Below are 27,439 nucleotides of genomic sequence, written 5' to 3'. Positions count from 1 at the left end.
AAGTGTCCAATAGATGAAGATATGGTATATATACACACTGGAATATTACTCAGTTACAAGAATAGAGAAAATCTTAACTTTTGCTACATCTAGGGCAGGGGTCTCAAACTCGTGGCCTGCAGGCCGCAAACGGCCCTCCGTACAACATTTTGTGGCCCTGCCCTAGAGGAATCTTTTATTGTTTTGTTTTGTTTTGTTTTAGTTGTTTGGGTCACACCCCCCAATGTTCAAGGCTTACTACTGACTTTGCACTCAAGGATCACCCCGACTTTGCCTCCTGCGGCCCCCAGGTAAATTGAGTTTGAGACCCCTGATCTAGGGGGAAATGGAGAGGGGTCATACTTAGAAAAGTACGTCAGGGTCCGGAGCGGTGGCACAAGTGGTAGGGCGTTTGCCTTGCTTGCACTCACCTAGGATCCCCCAGCATCTCATATGATCCCCCAAGCCAGGAGTGATTTCTGAGTATATTACCAGGAGTAACCCCTGAGTGTCACCAGGTGTGGCTGCCCCCCCAAACAAAACAAGGGAAGAGACAAAGTTCAACAACAACAACAAACATAGGATGGATCAATAGCACAGCAGTAGGTCATTTGTCTTGCACATGGTCAACCAGGGAAGGACCAGAGTTTGATCCCTGGTATCACATTGGGACCCCAAGTCTGCCAAAGGCAATTTCTGAGCACTGCCGGATGTGGCCCCAGAAAACAAATAAATAAATGGATAAATCTTTTTAAAAATACATAAGCCTCTAGCCACAGTAATGCAGTTATTAAGAGTTACTGGGGGTTAGGGGTTAAGGAAATGGGTTTAAATATTTCAGTGGGTTGTGAGAGGGACACTGGTACTTTGGTGGTATAATGTGGTTAACACTATATCCCCAAATGTAAATATTTACAGTCTTATAAAATAAGGTTATCTCTAAATAAAATGTAACAAAATAAAATAATTTAAACTGAAATATTCCATATATGGTGAGGACAGAATATACTGAGTAGTATACAGTACATGTTGATTTTCTATAATGGACATCTTAAACATACAATGCAATATACCCTTTCAAGAAAACAAAATGTTCTGGTATATATTCTCAATAAAATATTATTCTGTCATTAAAAAAAAGAAAAAAATCGCCATTTGGATCAAAATGAATAGAACTTCAGATAAGTGAAGTAAGTCTAAGCCAATTATCAATATAAATAAAAATAAAGCAAACTGGCAAAGAATATAATTATGTGCATGAAAAACCAATAACATTGGTATTAGTATTGTTAATCACAAAATTTCAAACAATAAAAATTCAAACTAATGATAATTTTTTTAGGCAAAAGATCTTAGAACATCAATAACCCTGATTGTGAAGATGGCTCAGGTATCTGAAACTCGGCAAGTGTTCCATATGGCTGGTAATGTAGGGCTGAGCAACTCTATATCCTCAGGTTTAGCATTAAATTACACAGCCTGGCCAACCAAATACTGGCTGGAGTGATCCTCAGGTCCCCTGAGCAATACCTGTCCAATCTCCAATCATCACACCAGCTCCTCATCTAATATTTTAGGCATTAGAGCTATGAATTTAAACTTATATCTCCCCTGCCCCTTCTATTAAGTACTATGAGTCTCAGTCTCAGTGTGCAATATGAAATTAACATATTCCCATGCTTCCTTATATGTAAAGTTAATAACTTGTTCTAAAATAGTAATTACCATAATATGATTTTCAAACATAGTAATGTCAGTATCACCAGAGACTTGTTAGAACTGCAAATTCTTAGGGGTATACCTCAGACCTGCTGAATTAGAAAGTCTAAGGGTATACACTAGTAATTCATGTTTCAATAAATCCTGGACAATGCAGGAAGATAGCTTAGACCAAGGCTCTGAGTTTGATGCTTGATCCATGTATCTTATAATCCTCAACATCACTGGATATAGCTCTGATGGTTCCCAAGAACTATTGAGGCCCCTATAATTAAAAAATGTTCCTTGAGGGAGCTGCAGAGATAGCACAGTGGTAGGGCATTTGCCTTGTACACAGCCAACCCGGAAAGAACCCAGGATGGAAACCCAGCCATCCATATGGTTTTCTGAGCTTGCCAGGAGCAATTTCTGAGTGCAGAGACAGGAGTAACCCCTGAGCACCATCAGGTGTGGCCCAAATACCAAAAAGTTTCTTGAAGGGATTCTAACATATATTGAAGTTTGAGAACTACAGGTATTAATTATTTCAAAGCTTCCTTCTAGTTATATCATAATTGCCCCAGAAAATTCATTAAAACAATATAAAAATAAGAATTAAGGAAAAGGATAGAATTATGGACATGAAGTTTCATATATTATTAAAATAGGATGCATTTGGATGGGATGGATTTCCAGAAGTAGAATTGGTGGGTCCAAGTGTATATGAATTTTTACCATAAGTAATTTTCTCAAAAGGAAGAAATCTTAGGGCTGGATAGCACAGGGGATAAAGTACTTGGCTTGTATCAATTCCCAGCACATAAGAGAATCCTATGCACTGCTAGTGGTACCCTAAATACTGCTGGGTTTGGGCCCAAAACAAAACAAAGCAATGTTTGAAGAACTTCACGTTCCTATCAGAAACATATGAGGATCTTTCTCTACCAATGTCTTATTTCTCTTTAAAACTTCCACCAGGAATCAAGTGAAATCTCATTGTTATTTAATTTGCAATACCTAAATAAAAATACATTTAGTTTGTTGGCTATTGGAAGAGCATAATCATTTTCTTTGCCTATGTCTCTACTTGATTGTTTTTCTCATCAGATTTTTTTATATAGGGTTATCTTAAAAATCTTAATCTTTAAGTCTTATTAAGTTATCATTGCTATATAATCACAAAAACCTTGAAATATCAATTATCTAAAATACTATACTGCTTTTCTTATTTTTTACTTTTGGAGACATAAAATGTACCTTTTGCTGTCTTTCAGATACTTTATGTTTATTTTTTTATAATTCAAGGATTTCCTAGATTCGTTTATTTTTCAAGTGAAGTGTTTTGTATCAGCTTTTTTATTCTCTTATGTCAATGATTTCCAAAGAATATCATCTGTAAAATTTCTATATTTTAAAATCTGTCTTCAAATAGGTGGTCAGAATTTTATTTTAGCTATTCCATGATCATTGGTATAGAAAGTCTATTGTCTAGTAAAATATATGACTCCCTCTATATATTCAATTAAGCTTGAGATGAAAAAAAGAACTAAAAATGAGAGGGGTGGGGGCCAGAAAAATAACAAAATGGCTGGATATTTGTCTTGCATGCAGCCATTCAGGACAGACGGTGGTTCGAATTCCACATCCCATATGGTTTCCCATGCCTGCCAGGAGCGATTTCTGAGCTCAGAGGCAGGAGTAACCCCTGAGCGCTGCCGGGTGTGACCCCAAAACCAAAAGAAGAAATGAGAGGGGAGGGGCCAAATAGACAGATTAAATGGGTAGAGAGCATGCTTTGTTAGCACTACAGCACTGTGAGTAGGCCCTGGGAACTAGCAGGAGTAGCCCAGAATTCCCCTCCCCAAAAAGGTGAGATAAAAGTGACAGTGAAGAGAAATAGGATAGGAACATCAAAACTTGCTGCTAAAACAATGGGGGAAAGTGTCAAGTTTATTATTTTACTATCCAAAGTTTTTATATATAAATGTGTACACATGAGCATATGCACTTAAAAAGTCATATGCATCTTCTCTTGGTTTGGGGCCATATTTGGAGTGCTCAGAGATCACATTGGCAGGGCCAGATGCCAGAGATTGAACCCAGGTTGGCAGCATGCAAGGCAAGTGCCTTATCCACAGTATTATTTCTCTGGCCCCATATTATATATTTTTTATTTACTACCACAATAAGTGTGGTCTTCAGATGATAACAATTCATGAGAATGTATGTAGAGAAATGGAAAGCAGTCACTTGGAAATTTTTATAGCAATTTGATATTGCTGTGACATTCAGAAAGATGATTTGTATATTTGTCTCAACAGGATACAGACAGATTTGGGAAATTTTCACCTCATGCTGCACAATTACCTTCTGTATTATTTTTTAGGTGATTTGAATTTCTTTATTAACATAGTTTAAAATCACATAACAATCACAAATTGACTTTTATTGATTGATTTTCTGATGATTCTATTTTCTGTTCCTTTATGTTTTGTTGAAGCAAGTAATATGAAATATAAATTTATTATATGCCTGCCACAGGGACTGACTGGGTGGTGAGAGGGAACCTGGTGGATACTGGTAGAGGGAAGTAGGCTTAATGGTTGGATTAGTATTGGAACAATGCAACTCTATTATGAACTATTTTGTAAATAATGGTGTATTAATAAAAGTTTTTAATTAGTTAGGGACCATCCCTTTCCTCAGTCTCACCCTATTCATTCATGCAAGCATTCATTCAATAATTCAACGGATAATCACTGAGAACTTGATCTGAGTCATCTGAGTCATTAGCATATTGCACAGGATACTGCATTGTGCCTAAGACAGTGATGGGCAACCTTTTTTTTAACTGAGCCAAATCTCGCCAAAACCATGATTGAAATTTATTTTGAGAGCCTCACAGGGGGCAAAATGGCAGAGGCTAGGAGCAGAGTCCTGACTCCTGGAGCGGCCGACCGGGAACACAGAAAAGCCCCATTAAAAAGTGTAGAGACTGCCAGCATGGGGGATGGCAGGCCGCGCCAAGCCAAAGGCCTCTTTAACCAGGCCGGGGAAGGGTGTGGGGATTGGGTCACCCCAGCACCTTCCCACCCCCTTTCTCCAGAGCTCCAGGGCTACCCCTGAGCCACATGCTGGGGGCGGGCAGCGAGGTGGGTACTGCCAAGGAATTTAAAGGGTACCCCAGGCTCGCCCCTTCCCCACCCAGCTCCGGAGGGAGGGTTTGGGTGGGGGCGGTCACCTCCCTGGCTCCCAGCTCTTGAAGGATCTCTTTCCTCCCTTGGTGCTGACTTCAGGCAACTTTCCTTCCTACCCTTGTCTATTCTGAAACCACGCGGGGGCGCTAATTGTCTAATGTATAGACAACTTCTTGGATATCATTGGGTTTACTCTGTCATATACAGAATGTCTATGTTGTATAATTTCCTTACCGCATTGGCTCATCACCCAAAGCCCATTTTTAGTCCTTTTCTCCCTCACTGCCATGGCCTATTTCCTCACATTTAACATTTTTACTCTCAGTTCTTGGCTATCCATGTATCCATTATTATCCTTACCCAAGCCAGCTGCCAACCAGCTACTAAAGTGAAAAATATTGACTCCCAGGCTACAAATAATCCAGTACTCTATTCCTACCTATCTACTCTCAGCAGCATCCTGTCCTCCACCTTCCTTCACTGTGTAACTGTGGTTGCTACCATAGTAGTTGTCTGATTATTTTCCACTCAAAGGCATTTCCTGATATGGAAATGTTAGTAGTCATTCGATTATTTTTAATGACATAAAAGAGACATGCATATATATATATATATATATATATATATATAAATGTATTAGATGTATTCCCTTAACTGCTATAACTCTTACTACATATCCCTTTATATAGTGACAAATGTGCCCACTGTTTTCTGTTTGCTTGTTTGTTAGTTTGTTTTTCTTTCTTTCTGTGTATTTAACACAAAGAAACTGGTTTAACAAGGAATTATGGTAGAAGCATCTTTTGCTTTAGAATTCATGTTAGAACGAACTTAAGGGGATAGTTGGACTTGTTCCTTTGGCTCCCCAGAGGCATTGTGGCATTGTTCCTCTTTTGCATAGGTACATTAAAATGGGAAAATACTACATATGCAAACAAGTTACTATCTAACAGAGATAGGAACACAAATGTTGGAATGCAGTTAGGCCTTATGCCCTGAACACTGGCATAATGAATTGGCTCAGGCCTTCAAAGAATTGGCATTGCCCATAAACCCCTGAAGCATCGTCCATCTACAGAAACAGCCACAATTTTCTACATCACCAGGAGGCAAACCCCAACCAGGGGAGACCCTACCGCTATCCTGGCATTGACTTTACTTTAAGGAGTGTTCCCTTGACACCCAGATGACTCAATGACAGCAGCAACTTGTTTGCAGGGCAGGATGCTCTGCATCTGAGGGTGAGGTGTAACTGGAGGACACTCCACATCCTGACTTTGATGAAACACAGAAACCAGAATCCTTCTGACACAGAAACCAGAATCTTTAACTACAGAAACCGGACAATAACAACAGCTAATGTGTGAGAAAAAAAAATTACACCACTGAAAATGACTAAGGGATTGGACAACCTAGTATGCCTGGAGTCCAGAGTCGGTCTTATGCCAGAGAACTTCAGGGATAAGGTTTCTTTGTATTTAGGACAAGGCTTTTTTTTCTATTTACCCATAATTTGCTGGGCCTATGCAAAAGACATTTGCCACTCTTACACAGTTATTGCTGTATTTTTTTACTCTTATCCTTAAAGAACTTACTAAAGAACTTACTAAACTTTCTGCTGGTGCTTCATTGAATTCAATGTGAGTCATAGTTTTCAACGATACTCTCTTTTCCAGTTCTTTAGATTTTCTTTCAAATTTCTTTTTTTTTTTAAAGAAAAACATGTTGCTTTTGGTCTTCCTGAAATGTATTACTATAAGTTATGCCAACTATGTAATGCATTTTCTTTAAATAAATTTAAAAACATTTAAAAAAACAATTTAGGAAAAAAAAGTGTAAAGAGCCGCATGTGACTCACGAGCTGCAGTTTGCAGGCCACTGGCCTAAGACATTGCTTTTTTTAGGTCCTTATGAAGCATATTATATAGTAAACTCCAAACCTACTTCTCATAGACAAATATTATATATGGAAGTGGAAAAACAATTTAAATCTTAAATTTAGACCTCTCAGATGGCAAATAGAAGAATCTAAATAAATAAGATTATCATGCTTGCTATCTACTCTCCTGATATTTTATACACAATGCCACTAATATGTACAAAATTTTTCCAAGGTTTTAAAAAACCTTTAACTTCTTTACAATGCACAAATTAAAGAATTTGTCTAAAGCCAAGGACTAGGAAGTCCAAGTAGTGAGGTTTGAACTCTGACCCTTGCTCTTTTCTTATGCAGAAATTTCTCTGCTCTGAGGGTTTTCCTTCCATCTGAGAACCAAGACCATCACTGTGTCCCCACAAGAAGGAGTGGAAAGGAGTGGAGATATAGTAGAATATAAATTTATATATATATATATGTATGTATATATATATATGTATATATATGTGTGTATGTATGTATAGCATATAATATAGTATAGCCTAGAGTATAGTAACTCCCAAAAAATGTTTCATGAAGTCCTATCATCTCTTATTTTTAAAAGCTACTACAAAAATAACTCAGATCACTGCTATCTTTCTGATATAATACAGTTGATGTCCACAGAAAAGACATTATATTGAGCTAACATGAATTCTTCTGTTAGGCATATAACTTATGAAATTTTATTTTTGCTCATGTTTGCTCTGAAATTTTTATTTTTTTGTTTTCATGTTTATTTTTTAAAAATAATCTTTATTTAAATATTGTGATTACAATCCTGATAGTAGTTGGGTTTCAGAAATAAAAAGAATACCCCTCTTCACCAGTGCAGCATTCCCGTCACTGATGCCCTCATCTCCCCACCCCGCCTGTATTCAAGATAGGCTTTCTATAGTAGAGTCATATTATAACTTGTGACATTTTAAGATAATCAGACTTTTGGGGCAGGAGAGAGTACAGCAGGTAGGGTGCTTGCCTTTCATGTGGCTGACCAGGACCTATGTTCTATCCCTAGCATCCCATATGGTATACTGAGCACTAAAAGGAGTAAAGAAGTAACCCATGAACATTGCCAGGTATGGCCCACAAACAAAAGATAATTGGGAGACCGGAGTGGTGGCATAAGCAGTAGGGCATTTGCCTTGCTACACACTAACCTAGGACAGAACATGGTTTGATCCCCCAATGTCCCATATGGTTCCCCAATCCAGGAGCAATTTCTGAGCACATAGCCAGGAGTAACCTCTGAGCATCACCGGGTGTGATCCAAAAACCAAAAAAAAATAAAAAAAAAAATATATATATATAATTGGATACTTATAAGGAAAAATGTGTAAGATATAAAAACTGTTTCACTCTCTATATGAAAAACAAATATCCTGAGTTTGCTGAAATCTCTACCGTGTGTGTGTATGTGTGTGTGTTTGTGTGTGTGTGTGTGTCCACTCTGGCAGTGCTTTGGTGCCAAAGCAATTCTTGAAGAGGTGGAGAGAGGGTAGAGACATGCAATACAGGGAACCATGTGCCACCCTGACCACCCTAAACTTTCAACCTCACATGCAAGACCCTTTGAGTTATCTCCCAAGTACTGAAATTTATGAAAAGCATCTGTCATTCTTTGCCAAATCAGAAACTGGTTTCTGGCCATTTTGAATTGAACTGAGGTACGTGAGCCCAGCCAAGAATTCAGCCACTCTTCTTCACTCTGTGACCGTACATTTTTTCTGGTCAAAGAGTCCTACAACAACACATAAAAAACCAGCACCACACCAGAATGATCATAATGGGAAAACAACACAGAACCCCAACACATGTTGTGACTGAAGATACTAGTTAGGAAGACCGAACCAATAGTACTTACATATATGACCTGATTAGGACTTAAGAGAGGATATGTTAAGGCTCAAAAAATTCAAAGAAACCATGGAACAGACATCCCATAAGACTTAAGAAAATATGAGAGTAGAAAAGATAAAACTTCAAACAGAAAAAAAATACTTCAAACAGAAATATCAGCTGAAAAACATGTGTGTGAAATGAAAACCTCACTGGAAAGCCTCATCAGCAAAGTAACAGATGCTAAGGACAGAATCAGTGAACTGGATGTCCTTTTCTTGCTTGACTGCTACAAGTACTTCCAGTATTATATTGAATAGAAGAGGTGAGAGGGGCAGGCAACTTGGTCTTGTGCCAGATATTAGAGAAAAGGCTTTTAGTTTTATGCCACTGAATATGTTTGCCATAGGGCTTGGGGTAAATGACCTTGACTATATTGAGAAAAGTTTCCTCAATTCCCATCTTGTTGAGAGTTATCATGAATTGGTGCTAGACATTGTCAAAGCTTTCTCTACAACTATTGACATGATTATATGGTTTTTATTTATATATGTATTATATTGATTGACTTGTGCAAGTTAAAAAATTCTTGTAGTGCCCGGAGAGATAGCACAGTGATGTTTGCCTTGCAAGCAGCCAATCCAGAACCTAAGGTGGTTGGTTCGAATCCCAGTGTCCCATATGGTCCCCCATGCCTGCCAGGAGCTATTTCTGAGCAGACAGCTAGGAGTAACCCCTGAGCACCGCTGGGTGTGACCCAGAAACCAAAAAAAGAAAAATTCTTGTATCTCTGGGATGAATTCTACTTGTTCATGGTAGAACAACTTCATGATCAGTTGTTGGATTCATCTGCTAGTATTTTGTTAAGACAAAATCTTTGTTGAGACAAATATTTGCATCTGTGTTAATCAAAGGCAACCAAATAGAAAAAGAAGTCAAGCTCTCACTACTTGCAGGTATTATGATACTGTACTTAGAAAATGCTAAAAACTCTACTAAAAAGCTTCTAGAAACAATAGATTTGTATAGTAAAAAGGCAAGCTACAAAATGAACATGCAAAATTCCATGACTTTTCTAAATACAAACAATGAAAGAGAAAAAAAGACATTAAAATAACAATCTCATTTATAATATTGCCTCAGAAAACCAAGTACATTGGAGTCAACTTAACTTAGGAGATGAAAGCCCCATACAAAGAAAGCTAGAAGTCTGCTTCAAGAAATAAAAGAGGACATAAGGAAATGAAAGCATATACCCTGATCATGGATTGGGAGAATTAACATTAAAATGGCAATACTTCTCAAAGCATTGTAGAGATATAATGCAATTCCTATAAGAATACCCAAGACATTTTTCAAAGAAGTGGATCAAACACTCTTGAAGTTCATTTGGAACAACAAACTTCCACAAATAGCTAAAACAATCCTTGGGGAAAGGAAGACATAAGGCATCCCTTTCCCCAACCTTAAATTGTACTATAAAGCAATAGTAATTAAAACAGGATGGTATTGGAATAAAGATAGACCCTCAGATCAGTGGAGTAGATGTGAATGTTCTGAGATTGATCCACTGGTATACAATCAAAGAATCTTTGATAAAGGGATAAGAAATACAAAGGTGAGCAAGAAAAGCTTCAACAATTGATGTTGGGAAAATTGGTCAACTACGTGCCAAGAAGTGGACTCAGACCTCACTTTAACCCCATGCACAGGCCAATTCAAAATGTATTAAAGACCTTGATATCAGCCTGAAACCATAAGGCACATAGATGAAAATGTAGGCAGAACGCTACATGACACTGAAATTAAAGGCATCTTCAAGGAGGAAACATCACTGATCAAGCAAGTGATAGCATGCTTGGAACTATGTTAAACTGAGAAGAATAAGAATAGATGGGGGCCTGGAGAGATAGCACAGCAGTGTTTGCCTTGCAAGCAGCCGATCCAGGACCTAAGGTGGTTGGTTTAAATCCTGGTGTCCCATGTGGTCCCCCGTGCCTGACAGGAGCTATTTCTGAGCAGAAGCCAGAAGTAACCCCTGAGCACCGCCGGGTGTGGCCCAAAAACCAAAAAAAAGAAAAAAAAAAGAATAGACAGTATGGTAATAATAGCCAGAGATGTTAGAGCTAGAGATGAGGATCAGGAGGGCCAGTCCATAGTAGGAAGCTTGCCACAAAGAGTGTTTAATGCAGTTAAGGTCTGTGGTGACAGTAATGATTGGAACTGATCGCTCTGGGCAAGAAATGGGTGCTGGAAGGGAATAAAGTGATATACATTGTACCCCTTAAGTAGCAATATTACAAACGACAGTATCAAAAGAGACGAGAAGTAAAATATCTGCCCAAAAGGCAGCTGGAGGAAGGTGGATGAGAGGGAAACTGGGACACTGATGGCAGGAAATATGCTCTGTAATGTCTAAATGACTGTAACTCAATCATAAAACACTTTATCTGTGAAAAAATGCAACTGTATTATGAACCACCTTGTAATCATGGTGTTTAAATAATGTTTTAAAAAAATAAAAAAAAATAAAAAAAGACTGGTCTATCTACAAAACAGGACAATTCATATTCAAATCATTTCCCATAAGTAACCTAGATTAATGATCAAGAAGCAAGGTTGCTGCATAAAATATTTAATGACACATTTCATTTTGTAATCCCCCACATCCCAACTTGGCGTATATAATTCTGTCCCTTCCTGTCATTTTTAAGTTAAAATCTATTTTCTTCAGTCATACAATGTTTCAATATCTCTCTCTTCTCTCTTCTCTCTCCTCTCTTCCTCTCTCTTCCTCTCTCTTCTCTCCTCCCCCCTCTCCCCAACCTGCCTCTGTGACAGTCAACTTTCTTCTTTCTCTCTCTCTTTTGAAAGGTGAGTATAATTCCTATCTCTCTTTTGGAAGTTGGGTGTAGTTATTTTACCTTATGTGGTTTATTTTCCCATTTCATACTTTATAAATAAAACTACGTAAGAAACTATAAACACATATCATGTATTTATGCAGGGGAAGAGTTATTGTTGAATGACAGAAAAAACTACAAGAAAACAGCAATATTCTACAAATTGCCCAAGATCCTAAGGTTTCTAAATTTCTCTTTCCTTCTGTTACTTGGTCTGATTATATTTAAGAAACATATTTATGTCTATTGAATATAATAATAAATGTGAGGCTATGTATTTGTTATGTCTTTCTGTACCTAATCAGAATGCCCCAGGTTTAAATTGGTGATTTATTCCATTCATATTTAATGGAATAACAGCAATATTTTATTCCTTTCATCTTACTTTATACTTATTATTACTTATTGCAGAAAGTGTGATGTCTTTTTCTCCATATAGCATTTTGTTGGTTTGGTCTGGTTTCCATTTTTCTATCTTTTCCATATTAATTTGGAAGTTTTATTAGACTTTTCTACTTTATCATTATTTTCCCTGCTTTTGTAATCAGACATATAGGAATTATGTATAGGAAATCAGGAAATCAAATAATTTCCTTCACCTAGAATATATACTTCCTAAAAATGCATATTAATTTTGTTGGGTTTTTTTTTTTCATATTCCTGGATGGCTCAGCACTTGGGGGTTGCTCCCAATATGCATGGCTGAGAAAATATGCAATGCTGAGAATTAAACCCAGGGCCTTACACATGCAAGATAATTGCTCTAAAGGGGACTGGCAAGGTGGCACTAGAGGTAAGGTGTCTGCTTTGCAAGTGCTAGCCAAGGAAGGACCATGGTTCGATTCCCCTGGCATCCCATATGGTCTCCTCAAGCCAGGGTAATTTCTGAGCACTTAGCCAGGAATAACCCCTGAGCATCAAACGGGTGAGCCCCCCCCCAAAAAAAAACAAAAAAAAGGATAAGTGCACCAGTTCTCTGGTCCTATATATCAACTTTATATCAAAATATTATATAGTAAGTTGGCAATATTTTATATTAAGTTTTGCTACAATAAAACTTTAGGAAAATACCCAAAACTCAAAATAAAACATACCTCCAGGAGCTAAGGAACTAGGACCAGGTCCTGTTACAGCAGTTGGCAATTGCCCTGGTACTGGGACTCCAGTTTGCATCAAAGGAGGTACACCATTGACATGTAATCCACCCTGATCAAAAGAGAAAACAAGAATACATATTTGTCTTTGTGGAGATGCAATACAGTCTATGAACTCAACAAACTTTTCAAAGTGATACCTCTACTAAACATCCTTCTTATATGAATGTTTTAGGAAGCAGTATTATCTAACAGAAGACACAATACAATTGAGACTTGATATACAGAATATGGCTAAGAAAGATTACATTCTAAAGAGACTGGCAAGTTTTATGTGTAGTGAAGTTTTATCTGTATTCTGAAGAACACCTTACCAAACCAGACAACTCATCTACAGAACTAAGCATTTTACATGAGGATGGGGGACAGTGGTGATGGTAGTAGGGATACTGAAATAATGAAGGGAAGTGAAGGGTGTGATGCTGGACTGTTGTGTGCATGGAGCAATATTTAAAAAATGGTGCCTGAAATAAATTAAAAAAAAATAACTGAAGAAAACTATCTAGTTTAGAAAATGAAAAAGAAAAAAAGGGACTTAAAAAAAAAAAGATTAAGTGCAGGCGTGGGGCGGCGGCGGCGGCGGCGGCGGTGGCGGCGGCAGTGGCGCGGCTGCGGCGCGGAGTTCCTTCCTCATTGAGCCCCGGCTGCTGCCATTGCCATCTTCGCAGTCTCAGCCATCGTCCCTGCCTGGCCCAGCCTGGCTTGGCTTGGGGTCTTCCTAGCACGGCTCCTGCTGGTGTCCCTGGAGCATGAGAGACTGCTGAGTATGCAACGTGGTGTCTGGCGGGAGCGTGACAGCCCGTGGCCAGGAGAGCGTCCATGGCTACAGCTAACAAGAGCAACAAACCAGAGTCCGGAGTATCCGCTTCTCTTCGGGCCACGATGCGGAAGGCCCTCAGGGCCATGTCCACTTTGATGAGAAGCTGCCTGACTCAGTGGTAATGGTCACCCGGGAGAGTGACAGCAGCTTTCTGGTCAAGTACGGCTTCCTGAAGATCCTGCACAGGTACGAGAGTACGTCCACTCTGCCCTCACAGGCTGAGTGCACAGCCTGAGCGACATATGGCACATGCCCATGCCCAGTCTGCATCTCAAGCTTCTCAGCATCATGCCCAGTCCGGAAGGCTACAACATCAAGTATGAGTACTCGGGGCACAAGGAGGACATCCTCAAGGACGCCTCCTCCTCAAGGTGATGCTTCTGGCCTGCGAGGAAGGTGCCAGTGCCAGCGTGCATGTCATGGTGCAGGCTCGCGTCATGGATCGCCATCATGGGACGCCCATGCTGCTGGAGAGCATCAAATGTGTGGGCACCGAACTGGAGTACAACTCAGAGCACAGAGACTGGCATGGCTTCGACTAACACCCGCGACCCGCGATCTCAGGGATCCCCAGCCGTAAGGCCCCACCTCCTCTTCCCGAATGCTGCCTGGCACTGTGGCTTCTTTGCTCCTCACCAGGGAGCAGGATGCGGGGGTGGGGTGTCTGGAACTCGCCCTCAGTCCCTCACCTTTGCCTTCATTTGTGCCACCCCCTTGCCTCTCCCGTCCTCCTCACCAGGTGTCTCAAGGACTCTCTCTGCCCACAGAAATGGGTCAAGCCCTGTCAGGAGGCTATCTGAGGAGGTGAGGGGGCGAGAGCCCTGCAGAGAGCTTCTCACATTCCCACACCCCAAGCCATAGGGACTTCCAGCCCTGGAAGAGGTCACTGGCGGTGACGCCATCGACCCCATTCTTTGCTGCTGCTACCGCCTCGCTTAGCCTCCCTTCAAATGGCCCCTGCTGTCCATGGTAAGTAGGAGGGAGGCCTGGCCCCCAGCCCTACCTCCAGGTCTGTTACTTGGTTTTTAGGCGATTAGGATAAAACCCTAAAGAAATAAAACTTTCAGTGGCTAAAAAAAAAGTGCTCTCTTGCTATTTTTTTGTTTGTTTTTGGGTCATACCTCGCAGCGCTCAGGGGTTACTCCTGGCTCTACACTCAGAAATCGGCCCTGGCAGGCTTGGGGGGCCATATGGGATGCCGAGATTCGAACCACTGTCTTTCAGCGTGTAAGGCAAATGCCCTACCACAGTGCTATCTCTCAGATCCCTCACTATTCATTTTTAAGATGAAAATATTTCATTTTACCAATCTTCTCAAATTCTTTTCCTCAAATATAATTTCGATTTGGGAGAAATTATACCTCATCAGAGCTCTCAAAAAGAAAGGTATCTTTTTACCTCTGTGTGTACTCACCAGAGAACCAAGAAGTACCCTAGAACAGAAAATACTCTATAAGAAATAATTTTGTTATTAGGCCACACCAAGCAGCGATCAGAGTTCCTGGTTCTGCACTCAGACATCACTCCTGGCAAGCTCAGGAGACAATATGGGATGATGGATATCGAACTCAGGTCAACCACATGCAAGGCTAATGCCCTATGCAATGTGCTATTGCTCCAGCCCAAGAAATATTTTTTAAATCAAACAAAGGGGCCAAGCACTTGACATGTGAATCTGACTTTCAGCATCATTGAGTGTCTCAGGAACCAGGAGATATATGTCTGGGGCCAGAGCATGGAATCCCTGGCTCAATCCCTGAACTCTGAGGCCTAACACCATGAGCTGCATATGGCTGGAAATAGTCCTGAGCCCACAGCACAGCACTGTTGGTGATTGCTCCTATAAAAATATATACTTTCAGAAAACAGAAAACTGTACAGTGAGTTGGTTAGGAGAAAACAGACTTTACTGGCAGAAAAAAATCTGGTTCAACATTCTCACATTTACCACTTAGAATCATGTTACTTTTGGATCAGTTAACATCTCTGGAGCTTACACTGTTATTTACCTTCTATTTCTGAAAAAAAAATTAATGAATTAGAGCCAGTATTTTAAAAGCCCATGGACCAATCTGTTCATTTACAGGTTACAAAAACAAAATGTGATTGAAATACAATCATGAATATATGTTTATGTATAAATCTATGGCTGATTTCATACTCCTACAGAGTTGAGTAGTTAAGACAAATTCTATGGAAATGAAGCTAAAAATATTTACTATTTCCTTGAGGCTGGAGATAGCATGGAGGTAGGGCATTTGCCTTGCATGCAGAAGGAAGGTGGTTCAAATCCCGGCATCCCATATGGTCCCCCCAAGCCTGCCAGGAGCGATTTCTGAGCATAGAGCCAGGAGTAACCCAAGTGCTGTCGGGTGTGACCCAAAAACCAAATATATATATATACACATACACACATATGTGTATATATATTTTTTTACTATTTCTCCATTTACAACTTCCACACTACCTCTGACAATTTGATATGCAAAAGTGATAGCTGAAAATGATTGCTCTGGACAAGAACCAGGTGCTAAAAGGAGATAAAAATTATATACATGATTCTCCTTCAGTAATAATATCGCAAACTACAGTGTCTTAAAAGAAAAAAGAGACAAAAATGTCTGCAAGAGGCAGGAAGGGGAGAGGGCAGAAGGGAGGGTGGGAGAGCAATTGGGACACTGCTAGCATGAAATGTGCACTGATGAAAGGTGTTGTACATTGTATAATTGAATCCCTATCATGAACAACTTTTAATAATGTATCTGACGGTGATTCAGTTAATAAATTTATTCATAAAACACTATTAAAAAGAGGCATTTGTTATACATCAAAAACAAAATAAACTGATAGTGTAGGAGTCAGAGATAGTACTACCAGTTAACATTTCTACTTTATGGAGCTATTTATGATCACTGCACACCTGTCAACTATTTAACTCTACATATTTGCAGAAGAACTATGTCTTCTATAAATCAGAAATACTTAATTTTTTTTTTTTTGGTTTTTGGGCCACACCCTGTGACGCTCAGGGGTTACTCCTGGCTATGCGCTCAGAAGTTGCTCCTGGCTTCTTGGGGGACCATATGGGACGCCGGGGGATCGAACCGCGGTCCGTCCTAGGCTAGCGCAGGCAAGGCAGGCACCTTACCTCCAGCGCCACCGCCCGGCCCCTAGAAATACTTAATTTATAATTATGAAAAATTACTAATTTACATTTTAGAAAATTGTTTTCAAACTGAAACAGTATTCTCTTTAAACATCCACTTAATACTTACAGATGCTTCATAATTATATACTCACTGAATATATTTGTGACTTGTCCAACTTGCCGGGGGCCACACCCACTGGTGCTAAGGGCACTATGAGGTATCAGGGAATTGAAGCAGTGTTTTTGCATGTAAAGAATGCAATCCTGCCCTTTGAGCCATCTCTCAGCACTTACCTAACATATTTTGGGATGATATTCAGAGAAAATATATCTCACATTTGTGGAATGCTTCCACAAATTTTCACTTTATTTTTTTTTTTACTTTATTTATTTTCACTTTAGTATGGCATTATTTTGTGGTATCTGTACTGATATCAGTTTACCTTAATGGAATCATGTTTATTAAAGCAATTTAAGTACACACATATAATTTACTGTTATAGAGTATTTTATTAAATAAATACATCACCTCCTCTATTTCTGTACATTTATTTTATTAAATAAATACATCACCTCCTCTATTTCTGTACATTTTAGAATGCTTTAGATTTTTTTACTATAATGTGACAATAAATATTTTTAACATAACTAAGTTTATTAAGTTAATAAATTAATAATTTTATTAATAGTTAATATTAACTATGTAACATAACTATGTTTTTTTAACATAACTAGTTTAACATAACTAACATTACTTTATTAAGTAATCAGCCTGATGTCTACATCAAGTAGACGTCATTTTTCCCAACTTGCTATCTTCTATGGCAGTGGTCCTCAAACTATGGCCCGCGGGCCACATATTGTATTTGTATCTGTTTTGTTTCTTCATTGCAAAATAAGATCTATGCAGTGTGCATAAGAATTCGTTCATAAGTTTTGTTTTTACTATAGTCAGACCCTCCAATGGTCTGAGGGACAATGAACTGGCCCCCTGTTTAAAAAGTTTGAGGACCCCTGCAACTGCTATGGAGTATTTTATTAAATAAATACATCACCTCCTCTAATCCATTTCTGTACATTTTAGAATGCTTTAGATTTTTTTAATTATAAAGTGACAATAAACATTTTTAACATAACTAAGGGTTCTTTATTAAGTAATCAGCCTGATGTCTACATCAAGTAGACGTCATTTTTCCCAACTTGCTATCTTCTATGCTATGGTGTTCCTTTACTCCACAATAAATTTTTCATTTTAAGGCTTGAAATAGATTTCTTATTAAGTCATAATTCTGTTTAATACTTGAAAAATAAGCTTTGCTTTTCTCATCAGTAATAATGAAGATTCCAAGAGTGACAATCCCATTTAATTGCTGTATTAAATAGTTTATTTATATATAAATATAAAATAATATGGATTAGCTAAGGGTCAACAGTAGTGCTACACATGCAAATAAATACAAAATTAGCTTATCATAAAGAACATACAAGAAAAATCTGTTTTTTCAAAACTTAGAACTAAATCTATATTCAGATACCATATACTCTGGAAACAGGAATTTGTATCTCTGGCTCCTGACCATTCTTCTTTCGATATAGCCTCCTAAGATGACAATAAATCATACTTAAAGTCATGAAAATAATGTTTTATCAACGACAGGGTCTCACAGACCTGAGCATTCTGCTGGTTCATTGGCATATTGGCTCCTGACCCAGGTCCAGCACAGTGAACTGGTTGAGGGTTGCCGGAAATCAGTGTTGGGATATTTGTCTGGCGATGCAGAATTTTCTAAAAAGTGAAAAAATAAATCTATGAGCTGTCTGTTTAACAAAACAATCAGAAAACTCCTACCCTTAGGTAAGGTTTATATTAGCATTACCATAAACATTTACTACAAAAGCACTCACCAAGGCAATCTCTGGATCCACGATTCTCATCACTACCTGTGCTTGCAGCAAAGCATAAGCCAGTTGAGGATTCTGAAGCAACATGTTCCTTGCTTCCTGGGGACTATTCTGGACACAGAGCTGAGAACATAAACATGTTTACCCTCAAGTTCAATAATTATTTAGTAACTGACACAGTTTTATAGTCATTCACTCATACTAGATATATACAATTTAAGACATTTTTAAAGTAAACAATAATTTTTCCATTATACAAACAAATCTTGATGATGACAGTCAAAATAAAAGGCGATTTCAATTATCAGTTAGGAAAAAAGTCACACTTTAATGTGTACATTTGAATTCATATGCCACGAAATCCAATTATATTGGATTGCCTAGTTATTTTTGTGAACAAAATGTAAAATATACTGTGTGGCATGTAAAAGGTGTGAGAAGTATGGTCTATAAGTGTACCTTTTCATATCAAGGGAATCCAGATAGGAAAGGAAGAAGTCAAGCTCTCACTGTTTGCAGATGACATGATACTCTACGTAGAAAACCCTAAAGACTCTATCAAAAAGCTTCTAGAAACAATAGACTCATATAGCAAGGTGGCAGGCTACAAAATTAACACACAAAAATCAATGGCCTTTCTATACACCAATAGTAATAAGGATGAAATGGACATTAAGAAAACAACCCCATTCACAATAGTGCCACACAAACTCAAGTATCTTGGAATCAACTTGACTAAATATGTGAAGGACCTATACAAGGAAAACTATAAAACTCTGCTCCAAGAAATAAGAGAGGACACACGGAAATGGAAACACATACCCTGCTCATGGATCAGCAGGATTAAAATCATCAAAATGGCAATACTCCCCAAGGCATTATACAGATTTAATGTCATCCCTCTAAAGATACCCATGACATTCTTCAAAGAAGTGGATCAGACACTTTTGAAATTCATTTGGAACAATAAACACCCTAGAATAGCTAAAGCAATCACTGGGAAAAAGAATATGGGAGGAATTACTTTCCCCAATTTTAAACTGTACTACAAAGCAATAGTTATCAAAACAGCATGGTATTGGAATAAGGACAGGCCCTCAGATCAGTGGAATAGGCTTGAATACTCAGAAAATGTTCCCCAGACATACAATCACCTAATTTTTGATAAAGGAGCAGGAAATCCTAAATGAAGCAGGGAAAGCCTCTTCAACAAGTGGTGTTGGCACAATTGGATAGCCACTTGCAAAAAATTGAACGTAGACCCCCAGCTAACATCATGTACGAAGGTAAAATCCAAATGGATTAAAGACCTCGATATCAGCCCCAAAACCATAAAATATATAGAACAGCACATAGGCAAAACACTCCAGGACATTACAGGCATCTTCAAGGAGGAAACTGCACTCTCCAAGCAAGTGAAAGCAGAGATTAACAGATGGGAATATATTAAGCTGAGAAGCTTCTGCACCTCAAAGGAAATAGTGCCCAGGATACAAGAGCCCCCCACTGAGTGGGAGAAACTATTCACCCAATACCCATCAGATAAGGGGCTAATCTCTAAAATATACAAGGCACTGACAGAACTTTACAAGAAAAAAACATCTAACCCCATCAAAAAATGGGGAGAAGAAATGAACAGACACTTTGACAAAGAAGAAATACACATGGCCAAAAGACACATGAAAAAATGTTCCACATCACTAATCATCAGGGAATTGCAAATCAAAACAACGATGAGATACCACCTCACACCCCAGAGAATGGCACACATCACAAAGAATGAGAATAAACAGTGTTGGCGGGGATGTGGAGAGAAAGGAACTCTTATCCACTGCTGGTGGGAATGCCGTCTAGTTCAACCTTTATGGAAAGCGATATGGAGATTCCTCCAAAAACTGGAAATCGAGCTCCCATACGATCCAGCTATACCACTCCTAGGAATATACCCTAGGAACACAAAAATACAATACAAAAACCCCTTCCTTACACCTATATTCATTGCAGCACTATTTACCATAGCAAGACTCTGGAAACAACCAAGATGCCCTTCAACAGACGAATGGCTAAAGAAACTGTGGTACATATACACAATGGAATATTATGCAGCTGTCAGGAGAGATGAAGTCATGAAATTTTCCTATACATGGATGTACACGGAATCTATTATGCTGAGTGAAATAAGTCAGAGAGAGAGAGAAAAACGCAGAATGGTCTCACTCATCTATGGGTTTTAAGAAAAATGAAAGACACCCTTGTAATAATAATTTTCAGACACAAAAGAGAAAAGAGCTGGAAGTTCCAGCTCACCTCAGGAAGCTCACCACAAATAGTGATGAGTTTAGTTAGGGAAATAACTACATTTTGAACTGTCCTAATAACAAGAATGTATGAGGAAAATGGAGAGCCTGTCTAGAGTACAGGCGGGGGTCGGGTGGGGAGGAGGGAGACTTGGGACATTGGTGATGGGAATGTTGCACTGGTGATGGGTGGTGTTCTTTACATGACTGAAACCCAAACACAATCATGTATGTAATTAAGGTGTTTAAATAAATTAAAAAAAAAAGAATAAAGTATTTGTTGTTAAAAAAAATAAGTGTACCTTTTCTTGACCTCAGGAAATAATTCCCATTGTTATTATCAACTGACTCCTTGAAAATCTGATTATTTCATTAATTTTTCATTAATAAATTTGTAACTTAATGCAGGTCCACACCTTCATTTGTTTCATCAGCTCAAACATCTGCTCTGGTGGAAGACTAGCAACTGCTTTGCTGATGGATTCAGGGGCATCCTCAGGACTGATACTCTCTCCATATGGTGACTCAATCACAGGGGCCCCAGTGCCAAGACCTGATCAGGAAAAAATATAGGAAAGATAAGGAGGCAAAATAAAGAGCTAAATCGTTTCAAGTGCAATAGGTCCTCAAATAATATCATTTGGTCAATAGCAGTTTCCAAACACCTACTGATGCTGAGAGTTTATTGAACTCAGTATCCAGGGCTGCTGTAAAAACCAATTAATAACCTTATATTTTCTGGAATAAAGAAAGTCTTGACTTAGGGCAGAGCATGGTAGGTAGGGCTTTTTCCTTGCCCTTGGCTAACCCAGGTTCAATTCCCTACATTGCATAAGGTCACTCAAGCTTTCCAGTAGTAATTTCTGAGTCCAGAGCCAGGAGTAACCCCTGAACACCTCCAGGTGTGGCTCAAAAACCAAAAAAAAAAAAATCCTGACTTGTATATGTCTTAATTCAGTGGGGAAAAAACTATTTTTTAAGAAAGCCAAAATCAGAATCACATAATAGGATAATGCTACCTAAGTTGGGGGCTAGGCATATGTGTGCATGTATGCTTTGACAAATCATCTTAGAAGATAAAGGTTTAAAGAAAAACAGTGGGGCTGGAGTGGTGGCGGGAGTGGTAAGGCGCCTGCCCTGCGTGTGCTAGCATAGGACAGACAGTGGTTCGATCCCCAGCAGTCCCATGTGGTCCACCAAGCCAGGAACAATTTCTGAGTGCATAGTCAGGAGCAACCCCTGAGTGTCACCAGGTGTGGCTGAAAAAACAATCAAACAAAAAAAAGATAATACGGGCCTGAGAGATAGCACAGAGGCGTTTGCCTTGCAAGCAGCCGATCCAGAACCAAAGGTGGTTGGTTCGAATCCCAGTGTCCCATATGGTCCCTCGTGCCTGCCAGGAGCTATTTCTGAGCAGACAGCCAGGAGTAACCCCAGAACACCGCCGGGTGCGACCCAAAAAAACTAGAAAAAAAAAAGATAATATACTTCCCTACCATAGGCATCTCAGGTTGTTAGTAAAACTGTGTGGCTAACAGTATCTTTAGATTCTAAAGCACATAAGTGAGGGCTAGAGTAATAGCAGAGAGAGTAGAGCACTTATTTTACACATAGCCAACCTGAATTCAATTGTTTATATCTTATTAGTTTACCCAAGTCCTGCCAGGAATAAACTCAGAGCCAAGAGTAAGCATTGAGTATCTAAGAGTGCCCTCTCGGGGCCGGAGAGATAGCATGGAGGTAAGGCGTTTGCCTCTCATGCAGAAGGTCATCGGTTCGAATCCCGGCGTCCCATATGGTCCCCCGTGCTTGCTAGGAGCAACTTCTGAGCATGGAGCCAGGAGTAACCCCTGAGCAACTGCCGGGTGAGACCCAAAAACCAAAAAAAAAAAAAAAAAAAAAAAAAGAGTGCCCTCTCCCCCGCAAAACAAACAAAAAGAAACAAAAAACATCACAAATGCGGCCGGAGAGAGAGCACAGAGGCGTTTGCCTTGCAAGCGGCCGATCCAGGACCAAAGGTGGTTGGTTCGAATCCCGGTGTCCCATATGATCCCCCGTGCCTGCCAGGAGCTATTTCTGAGCAGACAGCCAGGAGTCACCCCTGAGCACCGCCAGGTGTGGCCCAAAAAAAACAAAACAAAAAAAAAATCATAAATGGAAAACTTTCACTGTGACATGCTTAATACTTCATTTGTACACAATTTGGGTATACACTCACTCTTCAGCTCTTCTTTGTTCTTTTCACTGGCAGCATTGTCCACTCGAAGTGCTCTCCCACTGAATTCACGCCCATTCAGGTTGCGCATGGCACTAAGTGCAGTCTCTTGGTCTTGGTATTCACAGAAGCCATAACCCTTTGGCTTTCCTGTTTCCCTATCATATACCAACCTAGAAAACAAAATTGAGTGACAGGCAAAAATGCTACATACAGGGATCTTGGTAATAATGACACCATGCCCTAATTTTAGTCAAACTTGTAAAACAAATAACCACATCATTTTACTTCATTGAAACCTTTTCAATGAAAAAGTACATCTTTTAGTATAAATGTACAGTTATATGGATTTAGATATGTTGCAATAGTCATTACAAACAAAAAAGAAATACATGTGAAAAATCACCAGTAAAACTTTTGCCATTGTCAACTAGAGTCAAAATTGTGATTTTAAACATATTACCAAAATGTAAAAAAGAACTCTTACCTGAAACTAACAACAGGTCCAACCTCAGAAAATATGTCCTTTAATTGCTCTTCTGTGGCTTCATAAGGAATATTCCCCACTATGGCAGAATATATATGTTCTATTAGAATCAGGAGCTTATAACGGCTCTTTCGTGATAAAAAAAAAAGTAGCATGTTGTACCAACTTATATCACTGGCAATCCAAATATTGGTTCAAAATACCTTATATTTCTCCAAACCTAAGTTCCATGCTACTCCTTTTGATAATATTTCAATCTCATTTGCCAAACTGAATTACGAAACGAACCAGTAAACATAAATGGCAATGACATTCCTCAACATCATTTTTTGAAATGAGATGTCAAGTGTTAGATTTTCCTTAACTTGGGTGAAAATAAATACTTTGGCAATGACATTTACGCAAGCCTTTGCAATGGTCCTCAAAGTACGGCCCATGGGCCACATACTGTATTTATTCCTATTTTGTTTCTTCACTTCTAAATAAGATATATGCAGTGTGCATAGAAATTTGTTCAAAATTTTTGTTTTTACTATAATCTGGCCCTCCAACAGTCTGAAGGACAGTGAACTGGCCCCCTGTTTAAAAAGTTTGAGGACCGGGTCCGGAGAGATAGCACAGTGGCGTTTGCCTTGCAAGCAGCCGATCCAGGACCAAAGGTGGTTGGTTCGAATCCCGGTGTCCCATATGGTCCCCCGTTCCTGCCAGGAGCTATTACTGAGCATGCAGCCAGGAGTAACCCCTGAGCACTGCCGGGTGTGGCCCAAAAAGCCAAAAAAAAAAAAGTTTGAGGACCCCTGCTTTAAAGTATACTAAAAAAATAAAATAAAAAGCTCACGTTTGTATTTCTACACAGATACACAACTGAAAAATGTTACTGAAGTGGACGATGCTTAAAAATGATCTCGATGGGGCCGGCGAGGTGGCACTAGAGGTAAGGTGTCTGCCTTGCAAGCGCTAGCCAAGGAAGGACCTTGGGTTCGATTCCCTGGCGTCCCAGATGGTCCCCCCCCAAGCCAGGGGCAATTTCTGAGCGCTTAGCCAGGAGTCATCCCTGAGCATCAAACGGCTGTGCCCCCCCCCCAAAAAAAAAGATCTCAAACGGTTGGGTCACGGGACTTTTTAAAAAGCGGCCATATTTATTTTTATTATGTGGGGGGGTTGGGTGGGCAGTAGAGGGAGGGGACACTCAATGGTGCTCAGGGCTTAGTCCTGGCTCGGGGCTCAGGAATCACTCGAGAAAACTTAACCGTTGGCAAGGGATCAAAGCGAAAGGCGACGCACGTGCCAGCCACGCTCCCGTGTGGATTTCCAACGGTCACCCAGAACTGGGAAAAGAATTTCCAACGGTCACCCAGAACTGGGAAAAGAAAGAAGTTGACTTCAGCTGCGAAGTGACAGCAACTGTCGCAGGTTGGAGCCTGGAAAGATCTGCCACAGGGTCTGAGTCCTTCACTCCTGTCTAACCTACCTCCCGACGCCAACGTCAGAAATTTGAAAACTAACGGTAGTAATAAAGCAAAGGGCCACGTGTGCTTAGGAACGGGCCCCCAGTGGGGTTCTGCGGGGGGGGGGGGCAAAAGTCGCGTGGGAGACTTGCAAGCGCGCCCCCAACTTCCGAGGACGAACGCTGCCCAAGTCCGCGCTAACTTTCTCAACTGCCCCGGCCCAAATGGGGAGCTGCGGGCCAGAAAGAGGGGGCTCCCTTTGCACCAACGGCACCGGGGGGGGGGGGGGCGATCGCCGCCCCGCCCCCAACCCCGCCGCCCGCCATGGGCAGGTAGAGCGCGCGGTCGGACTCGGCGGAATAGCACAGCGAGTCCCGAGGGCAACGGCCGTCTCCCGACCCCGGCGGCCCGCAATCGCCCCTCGTCTCCTTCCCCCCGTTCGGCTCCGCCGGCTCTTCTCACCGAAAACGGAACGTAGGGAACGATCCAACGCAGGGTCTCGGGCCGCCAAGCCCGCCATCGCTCTCCGCCCAAGGCTTCCGGCGCGCCTCTGCACACTTCCTTGCTGCCCGCGAGCGCGGCTGGTACTGCTCGCTGAAGCGGAAGTGTCAGGGGTTGGCCGACGCCAGCTCCGCGTCTCTGACGTCAGCACGTCGCCGCGCACGTTCTTTCTGCGTGCTGGTTAGAAATTGGCCTGTTTCCTGACCCGTCCACCTGGGTTCGCTCCTCGGCCTCCCGTAGGGTCCCCTGAGCCCGTCACGAGCCGAGCGATTTCTGAATGCGGAGCCAGGAGTAAACCCTGAGCGCGGCGCGTGTGATCCCAAGACAATAAATACTTTACTCTTCCCAAACTGGTTGTGTGCGGGGACCAAGCCGGCTTTGAAGGCATTCAGGACCTAAAGTTCCTGCCCACTTAATTTTTTTCTTACACTCAAAGGAAGTTATTGTTCACCACCACAACATGGCTGCACCACATCTACCATTCACCAGCTAACCCAGCTGCTAGCATATCATTTTTGCAAAAGCTGTCAGCTACGGAATAAAATGACAAATGGCCCGACTGGTTAGGACATTAACAAATGAGCAATAGAGCGGAAATATAATGGAGAATACGAGAAGGTAGAAAGAGAACAAGTCACAGATCAGAAACCTGACTCCCTGTGATTGGCAATGTGAGGGGGCGGGACAGCAAGTACCTAGACAGGCTGTTTGCAAAAGTTCTACATCTGAAAAACAACAAAATAAAAAACCCATTGGCCTGTGATATACAACTAGTAGCTGAGGAGTGATTTAAACTTAGGTTCCTTTGACTTGAGAAAATGAGTGCTAGAGATTTGTAGTGATTGCCTCACAATGTAACACTTACTGTAAGAGCTGTAATTTTGTTGCCAATCATTGTCTTCTTTTTGTTTGGGAGCTCTCTAGCACTGCTTGGGTCCTATAAAGCTACTTCCTGACCTTGCGACTAGGCCATGCAGTATCAGGGATGGAAACGGATGAGATCCTGTGCATGCCACATATGTTCTCCAGGTCCTTTTGAGTTATTTCCCAGGTACCATATACCTTTCATTTTAGAAAAGCTGGTGACACGGGTGATCATAATAGGTCTAGTTAGGATCTATCAGCATACATACTTATAGATTATTTCTACGTGTGATGAGAACTTTTAACATCTATTATGAACAATTTTAATACAATACATTATTAACTATTAGACACCATGCTAGACATTATATCCACACACACAACAGTTTGATATTTTTACCTTATTCTTCACCAAGGGTATTCATTGTTCACTACTGTCTTTTCTCATTTTGACTAGATTCCACAGAGTGAAATCATTCAGTACTTTTCTCTTTTTGATTTCTCTTAACAGTATACCCACTAATTCCAATTACATTACAACACACTGAACCATTTTATCTCTTATTATAACTGCATAACAGTCCATTTTGTATATATACCACAATTATTTAGTCATTCATCATTACTTACTTGGGTTGTCTCCATATCCTATTATACTAAAGTGCAATAATGAATCTGGGTGTGTCGATATCCTTTTGTATATGTGTTTTTAGTTTCTGTTTTGGGAGTAGATTGGCTTGAAGTTGATTCTCTGAGTCCTAAGGGAGAAGCTCCCATAATACTTTCTACAAAGGTTTAGCCAAATGACTTTCCCATCAACAGTGAAGATTTCTCTGTTTACCTATCACCTGCCTACTGAGATTGGTTTCCAATATTTTTCTCTCTTATAGCTTTTTTTAGCCAACCATCTTTGTTTATAGGATTTACTAGCAAAGTATCATTTGATACATCAGAAGATTAAGTTTACACTTAATTGGAAGCAGGAATTCTTAAATTATATCTCTAATCTTCACAATATTTTACGTATGAAATGCAAGAGAGTGAGTGACTGCTCCCAGAAACACCTTTTATT

The 27,439-nt window shown here is 40.1% G+C and overlaps 1 protein-coding gene and 1 pseudogene across 1 annotated transcript in view; one reads left to right on the top strand and one right to left on the bottom strand.

Annotated features, from left to right (window-relative positions):
- CSTF2 (cleavage stimulation factor subunit 2) overlaps window positions 1-27,439 on the bottom strand; it is a 75,901-nt gene that overhangs the window by 27,926 nt on the left and 20,536 nt on the right. Inside the window, exons 5-12 of the mRNA XM_049766923.1 lie at window positions 25,155-25,680; window positions 24,805-25,021; window positions 23,555-23,682; window positions 23,071-23,240; window positions 21,269-21,405; window positions 18,559-18,678; window positions 18,323-18,439; window positions 12,626-12,737 (exon numbers count right to left, since the gene is read on the bottom strand). Of these exons, the coding sequence (XP_049622880.1) occupies window positions 12,626-12,737; window positions 18,323-18,439; window positions 18,559-18,678; window positions 21,269-21,405; window positions 23,071-23,240; window positions 23,555-23,682; window positions 24,805-25,021; window positions 25,155-25,680 (1,527 nt within the window). The remainder of the gene's footprint in view (window positions 1-12,625; window positions 12,738-18,322; window positions 18,440-18,558; window positions 18,679-21,268; window positions 21,406-23,070; window positions 23,241-23,554; window positions 23,683-24,804; window positions 25,022-25,154; window positions 25,681-27,439) is intronic.
- LOC125998601 (UPF0687 protein C20orf27-like) lies at window positions 13,408-14,064 on the top strand (annotated as a pseudogene).

The sequence above is a fragment of the Suncus etruscus genome, chromosome X (genome assembly GCF_024139225.1).
Source record: "Suncus etruscus isolate mSunEtr1 chromosome X, mSunEtr1.pri.cur, whole genome shotgun sequence".
In the NCBI taxonomy this organism is placed as follows: Eukaryota; Metazoa; Chordata; class Mammalia; order Eulipotyphla; family Soricidae; genus Suncus; species Suncus etruscus.
The sequence above is the reverse complement of the archived record's forward strand: the minus strand, read 5'-3'. Positions and strand labels throughout refer to the sequence as shown.